The following is a 25,337-nucleotide window of genomic DNA, read 5'->3' as shown; positions in this document are numbered from 1 at the left end:
AACCACAGACTGGATAATTTATAGTGAATGGAAATTTATTTAGCACACAGTTCTGGGGGCTGGGAAGTCCAAGATTAAGGAACTGCCTTCTTGCCGTGTCATAAAATGGTAGAAGGCATCTCGTGCAAGAGAGAGGGACAGCAGGAGAGAACCAAACCCACTTTTATAACAAACCCAGTCCCATGATGGCAACATTATTCCTTAGTCACCTCTTTAAAGATCTCACCTTCCAAAACTATTGACGATTAAGTTTCCAACACATGACCTTTGGGCATATAGTCAAACCACTGCAGCTCCTCACTGCCTTTCTCTTCAATTTTGGTTCCCACTGTTCATCTGTCAGCAATCAGGACCTAACCTGGTCTTACCTACCTCTCAGGGCCTTTGCACCTGCTCTTTCTTCTGCATGAAATAAAAGTCACACAATCTCTTCAGAGATCCCCTCCTTATGAACCCCCTGTAAGTAGCACAGTGTTTGTTTTCTTCCTAGCCCCTGTCACACAGTCTGTTGTCATCTTATTGGTTGATCTTTACTTACTTATTACCTGTTTTCCACACTAAACTATGAGCTCCATGGGAGAAGGCATCTTGCCTGTCTGGTTCATCCAGATATTCATAGCACCTACCATAGTATCTGGCACAGAACAGGTTCCCAATGAATGTTATGTGAATTAAAGAATAATTTGAATTTTTTTAGTCCCGTGAGACTAATCTATTTTTTCATTTTTACTTATTTATTTTATTTCAAATTAATATGTGAGTACAAATTTTTAGGTTACATTGTTCTCACTTCCAGGGTAAAGTTCCAGTTTTAAAAGAGCCCCTCACACAGGGGGCGTGTTCTATACCCTCACAATGTGCACATTAGGTGACATCCCACCTCCTGTCCTCCCTCCTGCCAATAATCCTCCTCCTTCCTGCCTCTCCCTTCCCACCTACCTCTACCCCTGTACTAGGCTATATTTGTGTTTTATTGTTCATACGAGCATGTCATTATTTACATATTGGTTCCATATTCATATTTCATCATTTTTGTTTAATGAGAATTCTACCCATCTGGCTCTCCTATTCATCCCTATTATATTATTATTCCCTTATATTATTCTTATACTTCCCTTTGCCTAGAATGGACCTCCTTTTTACACCAGTCAAATGTTCTCTGTAATTCAAGTCTTTAGCCCATCCCTTGTAATTAAAGTAATTCACATAATGGAACTCACACTGTTCTTTTTTCAATCAAACCAACTATTTCTATGTGTAGTACTTATTTTTACGTCTACATTTTAAACTGTATTTATTTTTAATGTTAGACTTTTAGGTGTGTTTCTCTCTTTTTAAAAATCATAAAATTAGAGTCCTTAAGGGGTTAGAATTATATTTTTTCCCATTGTGTTTCTCTTTCTCCTTGACAGTCTAGGCCTAACTCCCTTTCATCCCTTTCATATGGGGACAGAAAGATGAATGTGTTGTAGACCCAATGACATCACTGAATAATGCGCCATACACATAACCCACCCGTGCATACACACACACAGAAACAAACGGTAGACACTTAACAAGTAGCCACTGGAAAAAAATTACTAGAGAGGTTTTATTAAACCCTGAGGTGGAAGAACTTAACATCTTGGGAGGTTTAGAAAATATGGATCCTCCATGATCTTGTGGCAGGAAAGAGGATGGTGATGGGAACTGAGACCTCCTATGTATGTTGAGTTGCAGTGTTTCATTGTCATGCAACTGGGACTGTTCTTGGACAAAATTAAATATGAGATTCCCTAATGACTCCCAGACTTACTATTTTGATGCTATTCTGAGTATCTTATGTTGAGACGAGAGAGACTTACCAGATTAGTTTGTGATATATTTTATGTCTAGTGATTAAAGAAACACATACTGCATATGTGTACACACACAGAGACAGACACACACACACGGACACACACACAGACAGACACACACAGACAGACACACACACAAATAGACAGACACACACACAGAGACACACACAGAGACACACACAGACAGATACACACACACAGACACACACACAGACAGATACACACACAGACACACACACACAGACAGACACACACACACAGACACACACAGAGACACACACAGACACACACATACAGACACACACAGACACACACACACAGACACACACACAGACAGACACACACATACAGACACACACAGACACACACACACAGACAGACACACAGAGACACACACACACACATAGACACACACGCAAACAGACAGACACACACACAGAGACACACAGACAGACACACACACAAACAGACAGACACACACACACAGACACACACAGACACACACAAATAGACACACACACACAGACACACACACACAGACACACAGACAGACAGACACACACACACAGACACAGGCAGACACACACACACAGACATACACACAGACAGACACACACACACACAAACAGACAGACACACACACACAGACAGACACACACACAGAGACAGACACACACACACAGACACACACACAGACAGACACACACACACACAGACACACACACAGACAGACACACACACAGACACACACACAGACAGACACACAGACAGACACACACAGACACATAGACACAGACAGACACACACACAGACAGACACACACACACAGACACACACACACACATACAGACACACACACACATATGAACTTAAATTCAGCTAATGACAACTGTGATCATATATATTTACAATGCAGGATTTAAATTGCAAATTGCATTCCATTGAACATGATTTTTAAGAATTGTATAAATATTTGAATGTGTGTAAAATTATTCAGAAATAAAATCCAGCAACTTGCTATTTAGCTGTGACGGATACCACCCAGCTCTAGAATATGCTTTACTGGATAATGAATCTAAGTTTGACTTACTTGAATTCTGTGAGAATATAGAGCATTTGGTTTTTCTAATTTAGTCATATAAAATATGTTTAATAGTTAGTAATAGTTTCAAAGAGAAGAACATATATTTCTTTTTCCATAATCCACTTGGGTTGTTATAAATTAATAGAATGGGAAAATTTTATTCTTTTTAACAATTTTTTGAAATAAGTCTCACTAGTAGCTGTGATATATTCTGTAATTTATTCCAGTCAACATCCATTCCAAACCATCTTCTCTTTTGCTCCCTGTGTTATAGAAGCTGAAAAGTTAAGTACTTTTTCTAACCAGTTTCCGGGTGGGAATGGCCATGAAACATAGTGATAACCAATGAGCTAAAAGGAAAGTCTGCAAGAGGGACTTTGTTTTCTAAATAAAAAGACAAAGCCTGATTAAAGGTGTCTTGAGTCAACTTGTAACATGAGGCATAAACATGAAAATAATTATCTATAAGCTAAGGATATAGGGACAGAAAGATGAAATGTGTTGTAGACCCAATGACATCACTGAATAATGCGCCAAACCCACTCAGGACGGCCAACTGCTCACTTCTTGTTTCATGAAACACATAAATTCCTTGGAATTTAAGCCACTATTTCTGATTTTGAGTTTCCTGGTATTTTCAGACAAAAGTATTCTTAACAGATACATCTCTTAGGTTTAAATTTAAAATGGATTACATAGAGACTATATCAAGTAATTTCATATCAATAAATATTTAGAAAATGTTTAGTTTTATCTTAAAATCCTTACAAAGGTTAAGTCCTTTATTTTTGTTACTAATAATGACCCTATTGTTACTAGTGATTCTATATTGTAGCCAGCTTGTAGATAAAATAAATTGGTAATATTTACATAAAAGAATTTGTGTACTACTGCAGGCTCTAATCAATGATTAGAATTTCCCCTCACAATCGCTGGAATTTTCCACTTTGGTGAAAAATTTAAGAACAGAAAGATATAGTCTTTTTCTACATTTTTGAACATGTATATGTGAATTTTATATATGAAATGTAAGATGTGGATATATAATGTTCTAACATTTTTATTGATGCTATGCTTCTTTGCTATGGATAAGCCATGAAAACTCACTATTCTGTGTACAATCTCACAAATCTGTTAGTTTTCTTTCCAAAATGAGTAATAATCTCCCTTTTAAAATAAAGGGTTACCAATAGCATGCAGTAAAAGCTGGATGTTACTTATGCAAAATATGTCCTGTTATATTTGTTTTTCTCTGAAAACTGTAATAAATGCCAAAACAAATAAATAAAAAAGTTTTGATAGAGAAGTCTTGTTTTGTATCTGTGTGATTTAAATCATTAATGGCCAAAATTTAATTTTTCAATCAAGATGAGTAGGTAGGTCTGTAATTCCAATAGGGAATTTTACTTGGAATGTATCCCTAGTGCTTTTCTATCCTGTAGTTTAACTTCTATTAAATTGAGTTACTTTCTTTCCCCACTGCACTTGTTGTAATGGTTAATGTTGACATTATTTCTGAGGCTACTACTGTTGCTAAGGGATGACGAATCAATACTCACATGACTTTCTGTTTCAAAAATTAATTATTTTTGATTAGATAATATATGTGATTATTATTCAATTTAAAAGATAGAAAATCCTGTGCAGTAAAAGTAGGTGTTCCTTACCTCTTTCCAGTCACAGAGTTCCCTTGAAACAACCGCTATTTCTAGCTCCTTCTGTAATTTTACCCAATATTATTTAAAATGTACTCTGTCACTTAATGGACTTCTAAACAGTTATAAGTAGAAAAATGTTTTATAATTGAGGTGACTGGATTGCCAAATTAACTTCCAAGACTAAATTTTTTGTCTCGTGTTCTAAAAGCACTATTATGATTAAAGGAATACCCCGTGAAATGTTAGTATGGGGATTAAAAAAAAAGTATTCTAAGCAGAAGCTAACTTCTGAAGTCAGCACTGAAAAAAATACTCTTTTAAGGAAAAAACACGTGTTCATTCATTCTTTCAACAACTATTTTTTGAGCACGTAGCCCGTATGTAGACATTAACCTATGCCAACAAGATTATTGAGTGTTCCAAACCAGTGTGAATTCTCTGTGTACTTTGTTGATGAGTTTGGACTAATGTCCCAAGGCTATCAAGAGCTGGCTTTCCTTGTGGTCTGCTCTGTAGTACCTTTGGTCTTCAGTGCCAGCTATAACATGAGCAATAACTCTGATCCGGCTCTCATTTGCCAGCAATTTGCAGAGTATTTTCTACCTACTGACAGAGCCTTGAATATTATGCAGGTTTTACAAAGAGGATGAATAACACAATAAGGCCAATTTTGTCTAATCTTTCCCCATTTTAAACAAAATACATATTTATATAGGCATCATTTAAACTCCTCTATGTAAAAAGTGAGGTTTTATTTTCATTTACAAATAGAAAATATAAATCAAAACCAGATAAATCTATTCTCTCAAGGCCATGGAAGCCAATTAAAGCTACTTTCTCAAAAGCAAATGCAAGCGGTATAGAATAAAAGATTAATCATAGAGGATATAGAAGGTTGTATGATCCAATTCTTCAGAATAACTGAAACACATAAGTACTCAAATATCATTTTATATGATCTATAAATTGGAAAGGCATTATCAATCTCATCCTGTGTTTTTCCTTAGGGTATGGAGTTATTTGGTATATTTCAGTTTTCAGCAATAGTTTAAAATGTATTAAGAATATTTCTGCCAAACTAATTCTTTTCTCAATCATTGGATACCAGAATTATCTTCAAAGGTAAATGTAGACTTCAAGACATCTTTAAAAAATTCTTAGGGGACTTGAAAAACATGCACTAATATTAAATACATGAAAATACACATTCATGAAATTAAAAGCTCATTTATGCCCTCCTATTATATTCCTGATTTCAATAACAGAGTGAAATTCTTCAAGATAATCTTTAACCTCTTGTTACAGAAACAGCCAGTGTAATTTGCCTACTACTAAAACCTCAGCTCACAGGCACACAAAAATGGTGCCATCCATGATCTGAATGCTGGGGAGCAGAGCAGTAGAAAACGTGTAGAAAATGTGTCTGGGAAGGAGAAGAAAAGCTGGAAGCAAGAGATAAGTGCGTGATTAACATCTTCAAACTCAAGCTCCTAGAGGACGCTCCTCTTAAAAAGCCCCCAGATTCTCCATTATTGATGAAGAGTGGGGAAGTAAAGTATATTTTAGCTTACAGGGAACTCTGCCCTTAAATAGCTCAAAATATTTTGAACCAGCTGACTAAATAGTTATCAACACTGACCATCTGTTGAATTCAAGGTACGTTCTGTGGTTTGCCTGGTGTAGCTCAATGCAGTTTGAAAGATGGCCCCAGGGCGGCGCCTGTGGCTCAAAGGAGTAGGCACCGGCCCATATGCAGGAGGTAGCAGGTTCAAACCCAGCCCCAGCCAAAAACTGCCAAAAAAAAGATGGCCCCAAAGTGCATTGTCCTCCAGGAAGTGAAACATTCATTCTCTTTCCTGCAAAAGACTTTTGCAGAAGGAATCGGAACAGTAACTGGTGACTTAATGACATCATTCAGGTGGCAGCAAAGCCACAGAGGACCAAATGCTTCTGGACTTTAGGCTATAAATGCAGCCATGCTATAGACAGATGCACCCAGGTGACATCAAGAACTTTAAAATGAGAAGTGAGCGTCCAACTGGAATGACGGGCAGTTCCTAACCTGACTCATTAGGCAGGAATGAGTGATCTGTTGGAGCATAATGACTTTTAGGACTTCTGTTCTTGCTCTAATGCTTGATATTAATGACCTTTCAGGACAGGTGATCCCATTGGAATTCCATCTGCCACAAGGAAAGAAAACCAGTAAATGCATCAGTTTCTGGATAAGGTAGATAGCTGTCCCTGAGCAGGAAGCAAAATGACAGTTTCTGGAGAATAAGAACTAGTGTGGAACTGAAAAATGCACTTATCAAACGAAACTCTCTTATCACCTCTACATTAAATTCAGTGGCTTTTCTATTTGTTTTTTAGTGATTTATTTTACAAAAAGACAGCAGTGATCAGGTGGCATGCTTAATCTTGACCGAAAAATTGAATCTGTAAAGAACACATTCACTATACTGGGCAAAAAAAATTCTGAAATTTGAAAAACCATTTTCACCCGAGCCCACTTATGATGTATTAGCCTGTGAGTTACAGGTGTGTCTCCCTAATCATTCATGCCACGGAGATGGCTATGCCTGGCAGGCAAGGCCCTGTTAATATGGCCAGAGAGGACTTTGTGGTGTAGGTCAGAGGTTATCAAACTTTTTCTATAAAGATTCAGGCGATAAATATTTCAGGTTTAGCAGGCCAGATGGCTTCTAATGCAGCTACTAAATGTAGGTGCCTTAAATATATATGCACAAATGTTCTGTAGGTCTACAGAGATGACAGGGAGCTCTTCTAGTGGAAAACTTCGTGAAGGAGCTGACATTTAAGGGATTTGAAGATTGGGACTTACTAGATGGGGTGGAAATCCACCCTTAGGCCCTTCTGAGAGTAAAAGGGAGCAGCAATTGTTAACAGTCACTCCAGGATAGTAGGTGTGTACTGTGCCTGCCCCATGCAATTAGGACAATCAGGTACCCCAGGAGGGGAAGTCTGGAGGAGCCATGAGTAGAGAGCTCCAAATGTGATCAAGAAAGAGTGTGTGTGTGTGTGTGTGTGTGTGTGTCAATAAGTGAGAGAGTCCAAAGTGGTTAAAGAACATTGAAAAGGAATAGCAGTGACAAAGCTAGCAAGGTAGTCTGGGGCTTGAACTTGTAGGTTCTTAAACATGAAGCTAAGACATTTGGAAATCATTATTAACAAATAGGCAATGGACAGGTGCTATAATTCTTAAACTACAAAGTAGCATCATCACATGTTGGTGGGATCAGTGAAGCGCAGAATGCATTGGATCAGGTGCAGACAGCAGCAGAAGTCCAATTAAGACTCTATGGCAAGAGAGCATAAGAAAACCTGGACTGGGTCCAGGCAACAAGAGTGAAAAGGAAAGGGTGGATGAAAGACACAGTAGAGACAAGCCAAGAGTACTTGTGGATCGAACACAAAAGATAAGCTCAGAAAAAGGGAAAGTCAAAGGAAACTCCCCATATTTTAAGTCTGGGCATACTGTGTGTGTGGATTAGAGAGAGGAGAAAAGGGAAGCCTGCAAGTGCACATGTAATTGGACTCCTATTCTTATTACAAATCAGAAAATGTATACGAGGCAGCAATAGCACTTCTGTAGTTTAACTTTTGACCAATGTACACAGCCCTATTATGAAACTAATTTGGGACTCTCACATGAAAGCTATAACCCAGCTACAACTTAACAATAGGGGGAAGTGGGAAAGGGGGGGGTGGGTAGAGGGAGGGGAATCGGTGGGATCACACCTGTGGTGCATATTACAGGGGTATTTGCGAAACTTGGTAAATGTAGAATATAAATGTTTTGGCACAGTAACTGAGATAACGCCGGAAAGGCTATGTTAACCACTGGGATAAAAATGTGTCAAATGGTTTATGAAGTGAGTGTATGATGCCCCATAATCATATCATTGTATACACTTATGATTTAATAAAAAAATTAAAAAAGAAATGAAGACACTTTCCTGCCAGGGCAGCTCAATCTGAATTGTGTGGCTCTCTAATAGATGTGGGCGTGAGCAGCTTGTTTTGCAGAATTGGGACTTTGATTTGGAGGGACAGTGAGAGAGAAAATTAGGCTTATTTCTTTTGGGGACCCAGTGGGACGCAACCCATCTTCAGCTTAGGACAGCGGCCCAGTTGCTTGCTGTACAGAGGGATCCACCAGAGGACAAGTCCCGACAGGACTCCACCCTCAAAACCCTCCAGAATGATTTCTGGCCATGGACTTGTGTCCTTCAGTATCTCAATAGCTGTCTTGAGAGTATGAAAACTTATCTACATTAAATCCTTGGTTCTTAAAAAATAACTTATTTTCTAGAGAACATTTAGGATTGTGACAGATGCCCTGAAATCAAAAGGAAAAAAACGATAAGGTGCTACAACTCCTATAAAAATTTGAATTGAGTTTCTGCTATGTTCCTTGGCACACAGAATGGTGTGCAAGCATTTTTTTATATTTTGTTCAAATCCAACCTTCCAGTAACTTTCAGCACATGAATTTTATTTTATTTTTTTATGGAGAGAATGTATCTGAGGAAAGTCAGAGAAACAGATAAATTAATGGAAAACATAGCAGCTACTTGTAATTACTTGAAAGTACACACACACCTATTTTCAAAAGATAAATTTTAATACAATAAAGGAAATCAAATTACTGCAGAAATGAATTTAAAAATGCTAATGTTCCTTCTACTTGAGATTTGTGAGTTCTCCATTCATAATTTTTGATTTGTTCAACATCCTTCCATGTTTAAATAAGATAGAATTGACCAAACTGGCCATGAGGTATGGTCTGCTATTTCTCTAAAGCAGTTTGCCAGAAAAACAAGGTAGACTTGAATATATTATTCTCCTTGGTCCCATAAGAGAATCCCCAAACGCCTGAAGTTGTGAATTATTGGGAAATGCCATCCCGCTGTGGTGAGAGACTGGTTGTGTGGGCACAGTGTGGACTCTGATGCTTTACTAGGACCTTGGCACCAAAAGAGAAAGAGAAATTATAGTGTAAAACCCCACGTAGCAGCAAAACTCAAAGTGATGCTCCTTCATCAGCACCGGTAGTCAAGGAATATGAGTTTTACTTTTTAAAAAATTTCTATTTGGGCTCTGCTATTTTCTTAGGCTCTGTCCTTTAAAATTGGTAAATTTCTTTCATTTATCTTTCTAGATGTTTACCTTTCATCATGCCGACTATATAGGTAACATCATAACAATAGTTAACATTAAGTCATGATAAGTACAGTAGTTCTCTATCTGTGGCTTTGTTTTCTGTAGCTTCAGTTACCCAAGGTCATCTGAGGTCCAAAAATATGAAACGGAATATTCCAGAAGTAAGCAGTTCATAAGTTTCAGACAGGACGTCAGTCATCCCCTGCCCAGCATCCCCCTGCCATCTGTTCTAACAGGCCCTCCATCACTTAGTCCTCGTCTCCGTTATTGGATCAACTATTGTAGTATTTCGGTGCTTGTATTCAAGTTACATTTCTTTTACTTGATAAGCCCCAAAGTGAAGACTAGTGATGCCAGTATCTTGTTATAATTGTTCCATTTTAGTGTTAGCTATTGATGTTAGTCTCTTTCTGTGCTTACTGTATAGGTTAAACTTTATCATAGATATGCATGTATACAGAAAAAATATAGTGTCTATAGGGTTCAGTACTATCTGGGGGTTTAGTCATCCACTGGGGTCTTGGAGTGTATCCCCCAGGAATAAGGGGAGATGACTGTGTGCCTTACGGTATGTATGAGATGTAAGTATTCAGACCTCAGACACAGATACACGGCGTTACAGATGTGTAATGACAGGTTGGCAGCCAACCTGACGGTGCTTCTGATCACATCCCTCTCTTCCTCTTCTTGGTAGCTCTAATTACACACAAGGACTTTGACAACTGCGAGATCTCTAATTAAACCACACCAATGCTTTAGTTTTCTCTCCTTCAGTTTCTTAGCCGCAGGCATTCCCTGTTAGGCGTTCGGCTATTAAAAACTGCTGTGGCAGGCTGGAACCTGATCCTGAGCAGCCCGTGTCAGAAGGCATGTGGAACAGACACACACCCCACCGCCCAGCAGGTGCCACTTTCAACAGTTATCTTCCCTTAACCAAAGAGAACTACAATGGCCACTTTCTTCTCTTGCTGTTATTATTCCCGTAATTCTTAAATTCAAATTAAATTAAAAATTCTTAGTTTGAAACTGAATTTGAACATATGATAGTTTGTTTCTGGATTGACCACAATTAACTTTCTCTCTGAAAGGTCCATTTTCTGCAGTGATTTAAAGAACTATAGGAATGTGTGTGTTCATTTTAGATATAGCTATGTTGGAATTTTACAGAAAATTGTAATCATATTAACATGACTAAATGAAAAAGGTTAAGTGTTGGATTCCTGGATATTCACCTGTCTCTGTTACCACCTCTCTCATGCATCTTAAGTAAGTCAGCTCAACTTACTACCCCTAAGAACCTAAAGGTGTCCTTGGGAAACTCACAAAATTATGTAAATGAAAGCCATGAAGCTGTATTAGGGTGTTATCAAGGTAAGGTGTTTCTGTGTCTGTTACCACACAATTATTATTGATTACTATTACAACTACCACCACTAAAAAAAGTGTGTCTAACGTCAACCTGCCTGTACTAAAGATTAGAGTGTCCTGTGCACCCTCAAGATCAAGAACTTTCTCTTAAAAAATTCTTATGTGCAAGCTTTAATTTTGTTGAGTGGGTTGATTTTTTTCTTTACTAATAGATGCTTTATTAAGTTTAAAATAAAGAATGATGATATTGATGCTCACTTTTAAGACCTTCCAGATCACTTATAAACTGAACGAGATAAAATATTGGGAATAGGAAATACTGTACTTGAAATCCTGGACTATTCCTGCTGAATCCTGGGTTGGTTTGTGACTTCCAGGAACCCATGAGTCTCTCAGTTAAATTTTCTCCAAGCCTAATTTAACATTGTCTAGCTTCTAGGATAGCTGGAAAAATCACAGTGTTAAGGCATTTTACATTTTTAATACTTTATGTACATTGTCCCTGAATAGTTGTAATTCAACTCCCCACAGAAAGTTCAATATAGTCAATCCTTTATTTCATAATATTACTCTTACAATATGTACGCAGAGAGAAAATGGAGAAGGGAGGCTGGGAAATGGCTAATTATTTTATACCATGTGTTGGAGAGACATGAAGAGGAAAATCATAAAATCCAATGGATTAAATTACAGTTTTAAATTTAAAAAATAGCTACTTGATATAGACGTACTTTAGTCTCTAAAAATATTTTACAAATAAAGAACCAAGAAAAATAAATACTAATACTAAATACTAAGAATTTATTATTCTATTTACTAATAAATTTATTACTAAATAAATTTATTTATTACTAAATAAATAAATACTAAGAATTCTGAGAGAGATTCTTTAATCATGAAACGGTCACATGTCTGTGGATGCTAGTCATTGATTACAAAAATACATCTGGTCTACCTTTCAGAATTATTGGCTATAAAATGGCACATCACTGTTATTGTCTATTTCCTCCTTCTTTTTTCTGTTCCATAAATAAGAAGTCATCTGGACCTCTTTTAATTCTTCATTCCTCTCTGTCTTTAGGAGTTGTACGGATGTTCTCTGTTGCGTGGTCTTCGTCCTGGTCATCGTTGGCTACATTCTTTTAGGACTTGTGGGTGAGTAAATACAGGTAGAGATAATATTTAGCATTTGCTGATGAAATAACTAAGTCAGTGTCACATGTTTAAAATTAATTATTTTTTTCCCCAAAAAGCCTTCTATCATTGTCTTTTCTGGAGGGCATGCATCTCACCAGGATATATTAGATACCAGACACAGTAAAAAAAAAATAAACACAGAATACTTATGTCAAAGGCAAGCCCACATTACTAAGGTAAACGCAAGTGTAAAGAAGAAAGAAAAAAAATATTAGCATTTCCCTTTTAATCATTTTTACTTTTGAAATTCTATCAAGCAGTTGATTATGTGCATGTTGCCATTTCCCGTTATGTTTTAGGACCTAGATCAGTCTAAGTAATGTATAAACTTTTCTTTTTACAAGGACATTAAAAAAAGAAGGGACAATTAAGAATTTTACTAGATAATTTATTGACATATAAGAATTCCTATTCTCTGGTCTATCAGAAAGAGATATCCTTTTATTTATTGTTAGGCAAAGGATTTTTCTATGAAAGTAAAAGATGAGAAATCTAGAGATTGTTTATTTGGATTTTCAAAGACCATCAAAGAACTAGTGTGAACATTTTCTGTAAAAATATTTCACAATTGTATGTGAACATAGCATACGTCTTCCCCCAGACACATGAGTTGCACTCTTTATTGTTGCCTTAGGAAACTTTTACATGTCGTTATTAAAATGAAGGTTGTGAAAGCCATATATTAGCTTCCAGTGCCAATAATTAATGGCACGGCATTAATGTGAACAGAATGTATTAGCAGAAAGAAAGCTGTGCCCTGGCTAGGGAACAATGGAAAATACTTTTCTCTGTTCTTCAGCTTTATCTTCCAGTAGGAGAAATACTCTGAGAATAGTAAGTAATTGATAGTCATTTCCAAAAAAACGATCTCAACATTGCACTGCAAATTACACAGAATTGGAGAATTCAAAAAATTCATACAGGAAAATAAGAAGAGAGAGAAAAAAATAAAGGAACATAAACCACTAAACTCAATAATATACTTTTCTAAGGCCTTCAGAACATTCTTTTTTTTTTATTTCAGGTTAATGTGAGGGTACAAACAACTAGATTACAGTGTTTGCATCTGTCAGCGAGAGTCCCTCTTGTAGTTGTGTCCTGCACCTGAGAGGCGTGCCTGGGGACATCCTTACCATGTCCCCGTTAGGTAGGAGCACACTGATTCCCCTTTCTCCTCCCTGTATCCCCTCCCCACAGGTTGAATTAAATTCAGTTTTTCTCTTATGTGGATTGGCAGTCGATCATCCACTAGCTTCATATCAGTACTGAGTGCATTGGATACTTGCTTTTCCATTCTTGTGATACTTTACTAACAAGAATGTGCTTCAACTCCATCCAGGTTACTACAAAAGATGTACAGGCTCCATCATTTTTTTGGCTGAATAGTATTTTAACTTGGAAACATTAATGTAGTTGTAGCACAATGCACAATCTGTACATTGAATATTAATATAAAATGAATGTTTATACAACAAATGAAATTTGAGCTCCTGTATCTTTGGGACACATCTTCCTTTTTTTATTTTTATAGATTTAGGAGGAACAAGTGCAGTTTTGTTCCCTGGATAGAGTGTGCAGTGGTAAATCTGGGTTTTTAATGTACTTACAACCTGAATAACATACACGGTACCCGGTAGGTTTTCCTTGTTTTTACTTTTTGCCATAGAATTGAAATGTGTTGCATAAGAGAAAGAATATTTGAAATTGGGTAGATCCAGAGTTTTCTCTCTTTATTTGGTGGGCATGGGCTAGTGACTTAACTTCAGTTTCTCACCTGGGACATGTAGAAGCACTACTCACCTGTCAGGGCTGTTATGAAGAGTAAATGGAATAATACCTGTATTATTTATAATAGCTGCACCAGTAATGCTAAACAACAGCCCTCTGAAGTATTTTGTTTGTTACCATTGTTGTAATTTAGTTTTTCTGAATTAAATACATTTCTTTTAAATGTAATTTACTACATTGTTTCTATGGCAACCCAGACTTTGGGTTATTAAAGTTCGAATGTGCACTGAACTTCACAAAGATCTCATCCTGTGACCAGAATCTTTTCACTGGGAGGCCTTATTCTATAATTGAATAAGTCTGTCCTTCATATCTCAGAGCTAGTCTGGTTACTCCACAGAGAAATGCTTTTTGTCCTTACACAGAGTGGGGAAAAGCCACTGCCACTGTCCCGTAGACACAGTAAAGTGCATTCACCGTTTCCTCTGGCAAGATGGAAACTCACCTTTTTGTTCACGATCTCCATGTTCAGTATGTAAATTCACATACGGAAAATGGGGCTTAAATATTCCTCAGTGAATGACTATGTTCAACGTGAGCTTAACTCAGTGATACCCCCAAATCAATTCCATTGCCGTTGCTTAAAATGAGTGAAGTCACTCACAAAATTTACTAAGTGTATTCTCCTCATCCCTGACTCCAGATGTCCTCACTAGCTCGTCTCCAAGGTAAACTTACGTCTTCAATTATACCCAATGTTGGACTAAAAGAAGCACAAAGGAAAACAATTGGCAGAGGTTATTAGAAGTGCTAGGAATTTTTAACATAAAATAATACATACTTTTGATTTGAGAAAGATGACGCTAAGTCAGTTTCACTCATGTATTATGACCATCAAGACCAGGGAAGAGTCACGATTCTCACAAAATCCACTGAAAAGAAACCATGCTTTGCCCTTTATGTGGAATATGGCCAGCTAGGGTAATTCTCAAAAGCAACAAAGACACATTAGACTGATGAAAGGCAGAAACTCTGTTCAAACTGATGAAGTAGAATCAGGGTAAAAGCTAATCAAATCTTCTCGCAAGATCAAACTAACTTTTATGCTAATAGCCCTCTTTTGTCCTAATTCATTGAGGGTTGCCATTCAATTATGATACTAACAAGAAAAAAGAGTAGGAATATTTATTATGCAAATTATTCTTTGCTATCTTTTTGCTAACATTATGTATACAATAATAGCATAATTTTAGCTACATTTTTATTTCATTTTCTTTCTAAGTGGATTTCCAGTTGAGCGATTTAGTTCTTTTTTTTTAATTTCAAAATATTTAAGGGGACGCAAATGCCTTTGTTACATATTACAGTGCTTGAGTCGGGGTTTTTAGTGTGCCCATCACTCGAACAGTGTTCATTGTATCTGTTAGATGGAATTTTACCCCTTTCCTCCACACCCATTTCTCTTCTTAATTCCCTGTGACCTTCGCCCTTCCTTATGCCCCTGAGTGCTCATTGATTAGCTTCCAATTATTAGACAGTACATGTGGTGTTTGTTTTTCCATTCCTAAGATACTTAGCGTAACAGTCGCCAATTTCTTCTAAGTTGCTACAAAAGAAAATATGTCATTCCTTTTTATGGCTAGCATTCCATGGTATATATGGTTCTGACAATTAAGTTTGCCAACTCATTGTAGAAAGTGCCACATCTTAGAAAAAGTATTCCCCTTTGGAAGCTATGTACCAACACCAGCACCTAGCCTACCCTTCAAAGCAATTTTAGAACTCTTTTTGTAGAATGACCATCAGAGCTGTCATCATACCGCACACAAAAGCACAAAACAATAATGAACACCACTCAGCAAGACACTGCTCACACATTGACAAGAATACAGCTGTGAGACACTGTTATACCAAGGTTATGAAATCTTACCAGGGCAAGTTTGCGAACTTCATTGTCAGAACTCGTATGATGAAAGCTCTGAAGGTCATTGCAGAAAAAGAGTTCCAAAATGGCTTTGAAGGGTGGACTAGACTCTACTGTCAGTACATAGCTTCCCAAAGGGAATATTTCCAAGGTGATGGTAGTGATATTCAGCAATGAGGTATGTAGTACTTTTTCTAAGATGAGTTCCCAAACTTAACTGTCAGCCCTTGTATACCACATTTTCTTAATGCACTCATGAATTAATGAGCACTTAGGTTGATTCCACCTCTTTGGAATTGTGAATTGTGTTGGGATAAACATTCACGAGCAGGTGTCCTTCCAATGAAAGGATTACTTTTCCTTTGGGTAGATACCCAGTAGTGGAAATACTGGGCCGAATGCTAATTCTATGCTTATGTCTTTGAGGAATCTTCCTGCTGTTTTCAGTAGAGACTGTACTCATTTGCAATCCCACCAATAGCGGATAAGCGTTCCTTTCTCTGTATGTGTTTGGCACTTTCTGTGTCCTTTGCATCAAGCAAGAAAATACGTTGCTGAATTATTTAGATAGTTTACTGAGAAAGTAAAGAGACCAGTCTCAACTGCACACTGCTTCTCTCTGTTATTCTAGAACACACTTTATCCAAGGAAGAAAGATTTCCTCACCTTTCCTGTTCTCAGAGTGTCTTCCCCCAATCAGGCTCATGATGGCTTCCCTAATTGAGAAATGAACCAACCCAAGCAGACCATATAGGGCTTTGACAAGCAGGTAATGTGTAGGTCAGTATGGAGGATCAAAAGAATGTGCCCGCCTTCAACTGGAGACAGGAAATCTGAAAGTACTAAGTACAGAAGGAAAGAGGCTTATGTCATTCATCCTTAAATCCTTTGTTGAAATAAAGTAGAGAGTAAACAAAATAGTTAATAATTAAGTGAACAAACTTGACCCATCATTTCTAGTATTAACGTATATGTTGTCTTAATGCATTAATACAGTCACATGTCATTGCTTAAGGGAATCCAGCCGAGCGCACTCCTTCCCCACCTCGACACGGAGCAGGGAGCAGTCTTACTTCTGGTCTGTGGGTAGAGAGAGAGCTACTAGTGTCCTGGAGCTCTGATGTTTTGGTTGTACCATTTGGTGTCATTTCACAGTCTGTTGCTCACCTGAATCTTCCCACTACTGTGGTGGCTTTCTACATGAGGATACAAGGCTACAGCTTTTTAAGTGTTTAAGTGCTCAGCCCTTGTTCCCAAAGCATGAGCAAGGTCAGCGTCGTTATATCCATGGTGACTTCTTGCTTTATCAGAACCTGCCTTTAGTCTCAGGCCCTGCTGGTAATCCCCTAAGACACCAGCCCAGTCTCCTTCCTCATGGCAAATTCCATTTTGGAGTAATCTTCTCCCTTTGGGCCAGCATATTTATTTCAAGGTTTATCTGTTCTATCCTAAATTAAAATCAGAAGGAGAAAAGTTTGAAGTCTCATCCCTGAAAGCAAATTGGTCTTTCTTCATCCCAAGGGATATGAGGAAGGAAGAAACCGCATTTTCATTAACTAAGAGAGGTCACTCAAGTGAACTTTCGAAAAACAAAGATAATTTCAAGATGACTTTCTGATTCTGCCTTTGCAAAGAAGCAGTGAACCGTTTCTCTTACCAATAGATAGACACATCAATGTGAATTTTTAATTTATGTCTTCCATATTTGAGGCATGACCGACAGAAAATGATCTATATTTAAGGCATTCAACATGGTGTTTTGATATACATATATCTTGTGTAATGATTCCCACAATCAAGCTAATTAACATGTCCATCACCTGATAGTTACTCCTGGGTGTGGACGTGTGTGTTGGTAAGAACACTTGAGATCCACTGTCTAGCAAATTTCAAGTAGACATTAAATTATTAGCTACAGTTAGCATGCTGCACATTAGCTCTTTAGGACTTAATCTGTCATAACTGAAGGTTTGGACCCTTCAACCATTACCTTCTTATTTCCCCCTGGCAACCACAGTTCTACGCTCTGCTTCTATGAATTTGAATATTTTACATTTCACGTAGGAGTGAGATTGGGCAGTATGTTTCTTTCTGTGGCTGGCTTATTTTACTTAGTATAATAATGTCCTCTAGGTTCATCCGTGTCTGGCAAATAGCAGAATTTCCTTCTTTTTTGATGTTGAGTAATATTCCATTGTGTGTGTGTGGGGGTATATGTACATATGCACACACACACACACCATAATTTTCTTTTTTTCCAGACAGAGTCTCACTATGTCACCCCTCAGTACAGTGCCGTGGCATCACACCTCACAGCAACCTCATACTCTTGGTCTTAAGCAATTCTCTTGCCTCAGCTTCCCAAGTAGCTGGGACTAAGCCATAATGCCCGTTTATATTTTTTGTTGTAGTTGTCATTGTTGTTTAGCAGACCTGGGCTGGGTTCAAACCTGCCCGCCCCCATGTATGTGGTCAGCACCCTAACCACTGAGCTACAGGTGCCGAGCCCATGATTTTTTATCTGTTCACCTGTGAATGCACATTTAAATTGTTTTCACATCTTAGCTATTGTGAATAATGCTGTAATAAACATGGAAGTTCAGGTATCTCTTTGACATGCCCATTTTATTTATCTTGTATATATACCGGGACTTGGGATTGTTGGATCATATGGTAGCTATAATTTTATTTGAGGAATCTCCATACTGTCTTCCATAATGGCTATACTGGTTTACATCCCCACCAACAATGTACATGGGTTCCCTTTTTTCCACACCCTCCTCAACACTTATCTTTTTAAATATTACCATCATACATCACAAGGCTTTTGTTATTTTAATTTGGGAGCTTGGCGATGTTACCCCAATGTTCATAGTAAGGGGAACTTAGCCTTGTTTGGAACTAAACCATCCTATGATATCACATCTTGGGAACATTGTTTTAGTGAAATAAAATCTTATCTTCCAAAAAAAGTAAAAAAGTTTTAAAAATTCTGTTCCCATTATTTTAAAAATTGTTCTAATAAACTTTTCTTAATTAAAAATTATTATATTTATAGTTAACCAGAACCAGCACTGAGTGTCCTTTTGCAAATATTAAAAAATTACAAATTAAATTATAAACTTATACTTCCTTTTGTTTTGGAAGTCTTTAGCTTATAAAGAAAGCATTTAGGTTTGATTGTCACTTGAGAAGATTTTTTAGTATTTGTTGTATTTTGCTGAATGCATGCACTCTAGACTATTTTAAATGGAATACTCTTAGCATGAGAGGGGCTGACCCGGGCTCAAGGTCACAACCCCAAACTCACCATTGGGTAGAACAGCCACCTGTGAAATAATGAACAACATTTTTCTTATGTGGGCAACTGGATACAGGCTGCTTCCAAAAATGTTCCTATGGCAGCAGTGTCATCAACACAGATTTTCAGATTGGGTATCAAGTGTCCTATTATCTGCTTCATTGCATTTGTAAATTGCTTGTGTTAAAAAGCCATAAGCACAATTTGGCAGGCCTGTTCCTCACATATTAAAACAGTTAAAATGTACCTTAAAGGGATGAGAAATAATGATTTGAAAACCAACATTCCCAACCAGCAAGTATTTAGGGACTGCCTTTGCTGCCCCAAACAGATTTGCAGTTAATTTTTAAGTGTCAGTGAAAGCAGTTGGTCTAATCACATTTTCTCCTTGACAGAGGGCTTTTTAACGGCTGCAACTTCTGACTCAACCCTAGAGCACAATAGGAACATGCTTTGCAAATGTTTGAAAGTGAGCTGCAATAAACAGTCTAATACAAGTGTCCTTATGATAAAAGGATTTTTTTCATTCTGGGTAGATGCCCAGTAATGGGATTGCAGGATCAAATGGGAGGTCTAGCTTGAGTGCTTTGAGGTTTCTCCATACTTCCTTCCAGAAAGGTTGTACTAGTTTGCAGTCCCACCAGCAGTGTAAAAGTGTTCCCTTCTCTCCACATCCACGCCAGCATCTGCAGTTTTGAGATTTTGTGATGTGGGCCATTCTCACTGGGGTTAGATGATATCTCAGGGTTGTTTTGATTTGCATTTCTCTAATATATAGAGATGATGAACATTTTTTCATGTGTTTGTTAGCCATTCGTCTGTAAAATTCTTTGCCTCAATTTGAGCTTGCCATAATTTTAGTTTTGTTTTGGAACACTCTGTTATAGTTTGAAACATTGTTTTAATAAATTGGCTTTCACCTTGGAAAAAAAAAAAAAAAGAAAGTGAGACATGGGAGGCGGGGTGGGGCCTTGGTGTGTGTCACACTTTATGGGGGCAAGACATGATTGCAAGAGGGACTTTACCTAACAATTGCAATCAGTGTAACCTGGCTTATTGTACCCTCAATGAATCCCCAACAATAAAAAAAAAAAAAAAGAAAGTGAGACATAATGTTGGATAATAATACAGCTCCTGGTACTTCAGTAACATGCGATTCCTTGCTATGAGTGAAAGGATAATTTGCCTGAATAAAATTTTCACCGTCTCTTCCCCGTCTTTGGTTATCTGCTGTGAATTCCTCTAATGCTATTCTTTTACACATAATTTTTCTTCTCTTTTTCTCTTACACACACATATAGATGCACTCACAGGCCCGAATATGCCTCGGCTTCACTTAAAGTCTTTAAAAGTTATTTCTAATACAGATAAGATAAAAACAAACAAACAAACAAAAAAAACATGAGCGATCCAGATCTGTGCTGACTGCTGTGTGACTTGGTCATTTGGTTTTATTTACCGACATAACCCAAGCAGTGAGATTCTGGAGCTGGTGCTCGCACCCAGCACCCTGCACACTAGATTGCCTTTTATTTAATAAAGAGGGTGAATGAAGAAGAATAATGAAGAGAGAGAGGGCAAAACAGAGCCCCAGGATACTCTCCTAATGGTTTTCCCTGCCTTCTTCATCTCCCACCCCCTCTAGGTCCACTCTGGGCTGGGTTGACAATAGGTGAGTGTTGGAGAACAGTTTGGGGAAATAAGTAAAAGGTAGATATTGTTTTGCAATCAAAGATCATAAACAATCTGTTATCTGCAATCTTGCCACTCTGAGATGGCTATGGATTCACTTTGCTGCTGTGTCATTGTTAACTTTTAGTGATTATCACAGTATTTTGTGAGGCTCCAGGTGGGAGCATCACGTGGGGCCAGTAGTTTGAGAATAGCAAGGGCAATGTAGTGAGACCCCACCTCTACAAAAAAGTTAGGCAGATGTGGTGGTTCACTCCTATAGTCCCAGCTGCTCAGGATGCTGCGGCAGGAGGATCCTTTGAGCCTACGAAGTGCGAGGCTGCAGTGAATCACGATGGCACCACTGTACTCCAGCCTGGGCAACAGAGCAAGACATCATCTCTAAAAAAATAAATAAAGTAAAAAATAATCTCTATTATGTATAGACTAATTAGAGGAGGGCATTCTTTATCATAATGCACCCCTAAACAGAGTTTCCCTTCAGTTAATGCTTATACTATGTAAGTAAAATTATGTCAACTTTTTTTTGGCCAGGAAGAACTTAAAGGATTTCATAGATCTTTCAGAAAAGTGTTATTTAGTACTAAATGTTAATAAATAATATTACACATAGTATCTTCAGATATAATATGTTGCATAAATGTTTAGGAACAAGGAGAACTCTTCTTTCATACAAAGCAAGAAGGTGTGGAATTATGGAACTTCAGTTAACCAGGACTAAGGACTCTGAATAGAGTGGCCTTGACCTCTGCAAAGAAAATTTGAATAGGAAGAGACCCACCTGAACAGAGCTGTGGAGTACATGGCTAGCAATGACAAATATAGTATGGTTAAAAATCTCCCTGTAGTTCAGTATGGAAAATAACCTAGAACACCACCCATATCTCTCTCTCGCTCTAGCTCTCGCTCTTGCTCTCCCACTCTCTTTTCTCTCTCCCTCTCTTCTCTCTCTCCCTCTCCCTCCATGTCTAGAACCCTGCTCCATCATCCTGCTTCCAGTGTAAGCGGCAACTGGTCACCCTTCAGTCTACAGTGTCCATCACACTCCCAGCCCTCACAGGGCTCTGTCAGAGTCACACATCTCCGGGAAGCCTCTGAGCCTCTGTTCATTTTCAGGTCTCAACTCCTGCCAGGTCAAGGACATTGCTCCTGACCTCAGGTCACTGGCCTTTATGAATCCTTCTGGTCATGCATGTATTGCTCCTGTGTAGCACTTGGCCGAATTGAAAGTTCACATTGACTTATGCAATTAATTCGTCCTGATCTGTCTCCCCCAATCGACCACAGGCCCTTGGAGAGAAAGGACCATCATATACCCAGGATCTAGGATGCTGCTGATACATAGGAAGCACTCAAAACATATTTGTAGAATAAATGAAGGAAAAAAATATTTGTGCAATAAAGAAAATATAAACTCTCTCCTCATCATTCTCACTGTTTTCTAAGACAGGAAAACAAAAAACCTACCTTCTAATGTGAATCAAAATTGTGAGCAGGTTGTGAGTAGTGGTGGACTAACTATTCAGAATAACTAGAAAAATAAGTGTATTAAAGCAATGAGTAAGGAGTTAGACTTGCTAAAAAAGAAAATAAGCAAGGTGTCATGGAAAGCCTGGTTTTATTGCTTATTTGGTTGTTCTTCTATTTTCTTTCAGTTCCTTGTCTACTTTTTATAAATCTGTTTAGGAATATGCTCTATGCCATTATTACCTCTTACTCTCACCCCTTCCGATTCAAGGACTCCGAAATTTAGAAAAGGTATCTTTCTGTTCTTTTGCTGTTCCATGTGGCAGTGAATTCTGACAACAGAAAAGTCCAAAAACCTTACATATCTGTTGTGTTTTGTTTTGTTTTTTTAATGATGAATGTCTTTCTGAAAATAACATCCTTGAATAGGCTGGTCACTTGTTCAGAATGGGAGTTGGTATTTTTCATTTGTTCTCTGGATCTATTTTCTGTCCTTCTCATTCTGCTCTTCCCCTGGGGAAGCTGGCATTGATAGGTTATGTCAACAGGCTCTCTTGTCCTCTGGCTTCCAATGTAGTTCGGTCTATGGGAGCGACTGGTGGAAGACCAGAGGGCAGGAGAATGAGCTGATGACCTTACTCCTCTGGCTGTCTTGCAGGCGGGTCACTACAGGTGGGGCATATATGCCTCTCTACTGAAGGCCCCTCCTCCTGTCGGTGAACTCAGTCTGTCCAGTTTCTATCTCCTCCAGTGCCCCTACAGGCCCAGGGGTGAAAATAGCTCCGTTCATGCCACCCTCTGGTTCTCCTCCTCAGTTTTCCCCATACTTTTATACATCTTTTTTTTAATTAAACTCTCTTTAAGTATCTTACATGAAAATAACATGTGTTTCCTCCCCAGACCCTACTGTACTCTACAAAACAGCTCTCCAACCTTGAAGGGTCTTCTTTCCTGAGAGGTAGTTTAACTGGATAGTCTACTGTTCCCTTGGCTCAGATGCTTCGGGGTGATGGGGTTTAATTTTGGCCATGCATTCTGACAAATTTGTCACCTAAGCATTTCTAGAAGCCAGGTCAACCTTTATAAGTAAAAGTTCATGCTATCAAAAGGAATACAGAATCTTCATCCCTGTTGTCATGATTACTTTTTCACAAAATTATTGAACAAGTTCTTTTCCATTCTGATCACTGAAAACTACCTCTGCAGAAGGGTCTTTACTAAGCAGCCACATGATACATAAATATTTCTATATTCTGGGTCTGTTTAGAGGTCACTGTTCTCACTATTTCTCAAACTTCCTTGCCATTGATTGTCTAATATTTTTCTTTCCTAGTCCATGACAAGTTGGCCAAATCAATGTCCTCTATCTATAAATAGATAAATAATGCAGATCATCTATTTTTCCATTCAAAGTAGATAACCAGAAAAATTTCCCCTGGAAAATGCCAACAGATCCTCCTTAGCCATCTAATAAATCTGATTTTATTTTTTTACTTCTCAGTTATCTGATCAAAGGGACCTTTCCATGAATCACAGGTGTATGTTAAAGCAATGCATCAGGAGACAACACATAATTTTTATAAGAAATCTGATATAACTTTCTTGAGTCTTCATGACCTTCTCAAGCATTGTAGGAATATATCATTTCCACTTGGTAATGGCGTGCTGCTGGGCACAATCAACTCCAGGCTTGATGGATCAGATAACACCCATTAAACATCAGGATGGGCAGCCTATGCCATTGGGTCATCATTCAGAGCCCAGAAGCCATTTCCCAAAAGAAGAAGAGTTATTTTATGAAAAAACATGAATTTTCTCCAAAACCCTAGGGACCGTCACTGTGATTCTCTAATAGGCATTTGCCACAGGCCCCAGAAAGCATATTTCTCTCTGACAGGCATGTTAAGTGAGTTTATTCTGTCATACAGACATGGTGGCAAACCTGCGTATACAGTAGGCTGGATTATCTGAAGAGTATTTTATTTTTCTGGGCCCTACTCAAAACTGGCAACCAGTAAGTATTGTGCCTTTACATGACCTAGCAGAAAATGAAAGGTGTAATAACTTACCTATCTCTTTGGAAGGAGATACAACTACTAGACCCTCAGGAACTGAGTTAGAAGACCTTGTTTTTTTATAAAATTTACCTCCTATCCAGTAGCACCCTTTATAAGGCATCAAGATGAAATGTTAAATAATATTCTCCAGATTTTATCAGCACCATGCTATCCATGCAAGGAATCTGTGTGATACCCTGTGGAATAAGGATAGTATCAGAACCCTGTATATTGAATTCTGTCAAAGAAGGAGGAGGTTATAGAGCCTTGAGGCAAGAAAGTGAAGATGCAGAACTGTCCATACCAGGTGAAAGCAAATGCCTCTGATGCTTTCTGCTCATTGTTAATTCCATGCTGCATCCAAGGTGACAGAGGCTGTTCTAATTTTGTTCTAGCAGAGATAACAACTTGAACAGCAGTTGAGATTAAAGTAATGATTTGGTTGAACTTGTGAGAATCCACCACTGTTCTTTAGAGTCCATCTTCCTTCTGTAGGATATACTAGGTCTGACAATTAAGTTCTCGAACTCTTCCTAGGAAAAGTGCTAGATACCTAATTGCTGAATATCACTATCATCACCTTCAAAATGCTCCCCATGGGAAGCTATGCATTGATGCCAGTGCCAAGTCCACCCTTCAAAGCAATTTTGGAACTCTTTTTCTGGAATTGTATTACTCTTCAGAGCTGTCATTATATTACTCCTGATGTCCTGAATGTCATCAAAATGTCTTCCTTTCAATATTTCCTTTATCTTCAGGTAAAGAAAAAATTCATTGGTGCCAGATCAGGCGAGTAAGGTGGGTGTTCCAATACAGTTATTTGTTTACTGGCTAAA

The 25,337-nt window shown here is 38.0% G+C and overlaps 1 protein-coding gene across 4 annotated transcripts in view; it reads left to right on the top strand.

Annotated features, from left to right (window-relative positions):
• The window catches only part of SLC44A5 (solute carrier family 44 member 5), a 370,252-nt gene that overhangs the window by 261,953 nt on the left and 82,962 nt on the right, over window positions 1–25,337 (top strand). For all 4 annotated transcript variants that reach the window (XM_053592520.1, XM_053592521.1, XM_053592519.1 and 1 more), the window contains one exon: window positions 12,217–12,290. In XM_053592520.1, the coding sequence (XP_053448495.1) occupies window positions 12,217–12,290 (74 nt within the window). The remainder of the gene's footprint in view (window positions 1–12,216; window positions 12,291–25,337) is intronic.

The sequence above is a fragment of the Nycticebus coucang genome, chromosome 5 (genome assembly GCF_027406575.1).
Source record: "Nycticebus coucang isolate mNycCou1 chromosome 5, mNycCou1.pri, whole genome shotgun sequence".
NCBI lineage: Eukaryota > Metazoa > Chordata > Mammalia > Primates > Lorisidae > Nycticebus > Nycticebus coucang.
This window is presented reverse-complemented; position numbering and strand designations above follow the sequence as displayed.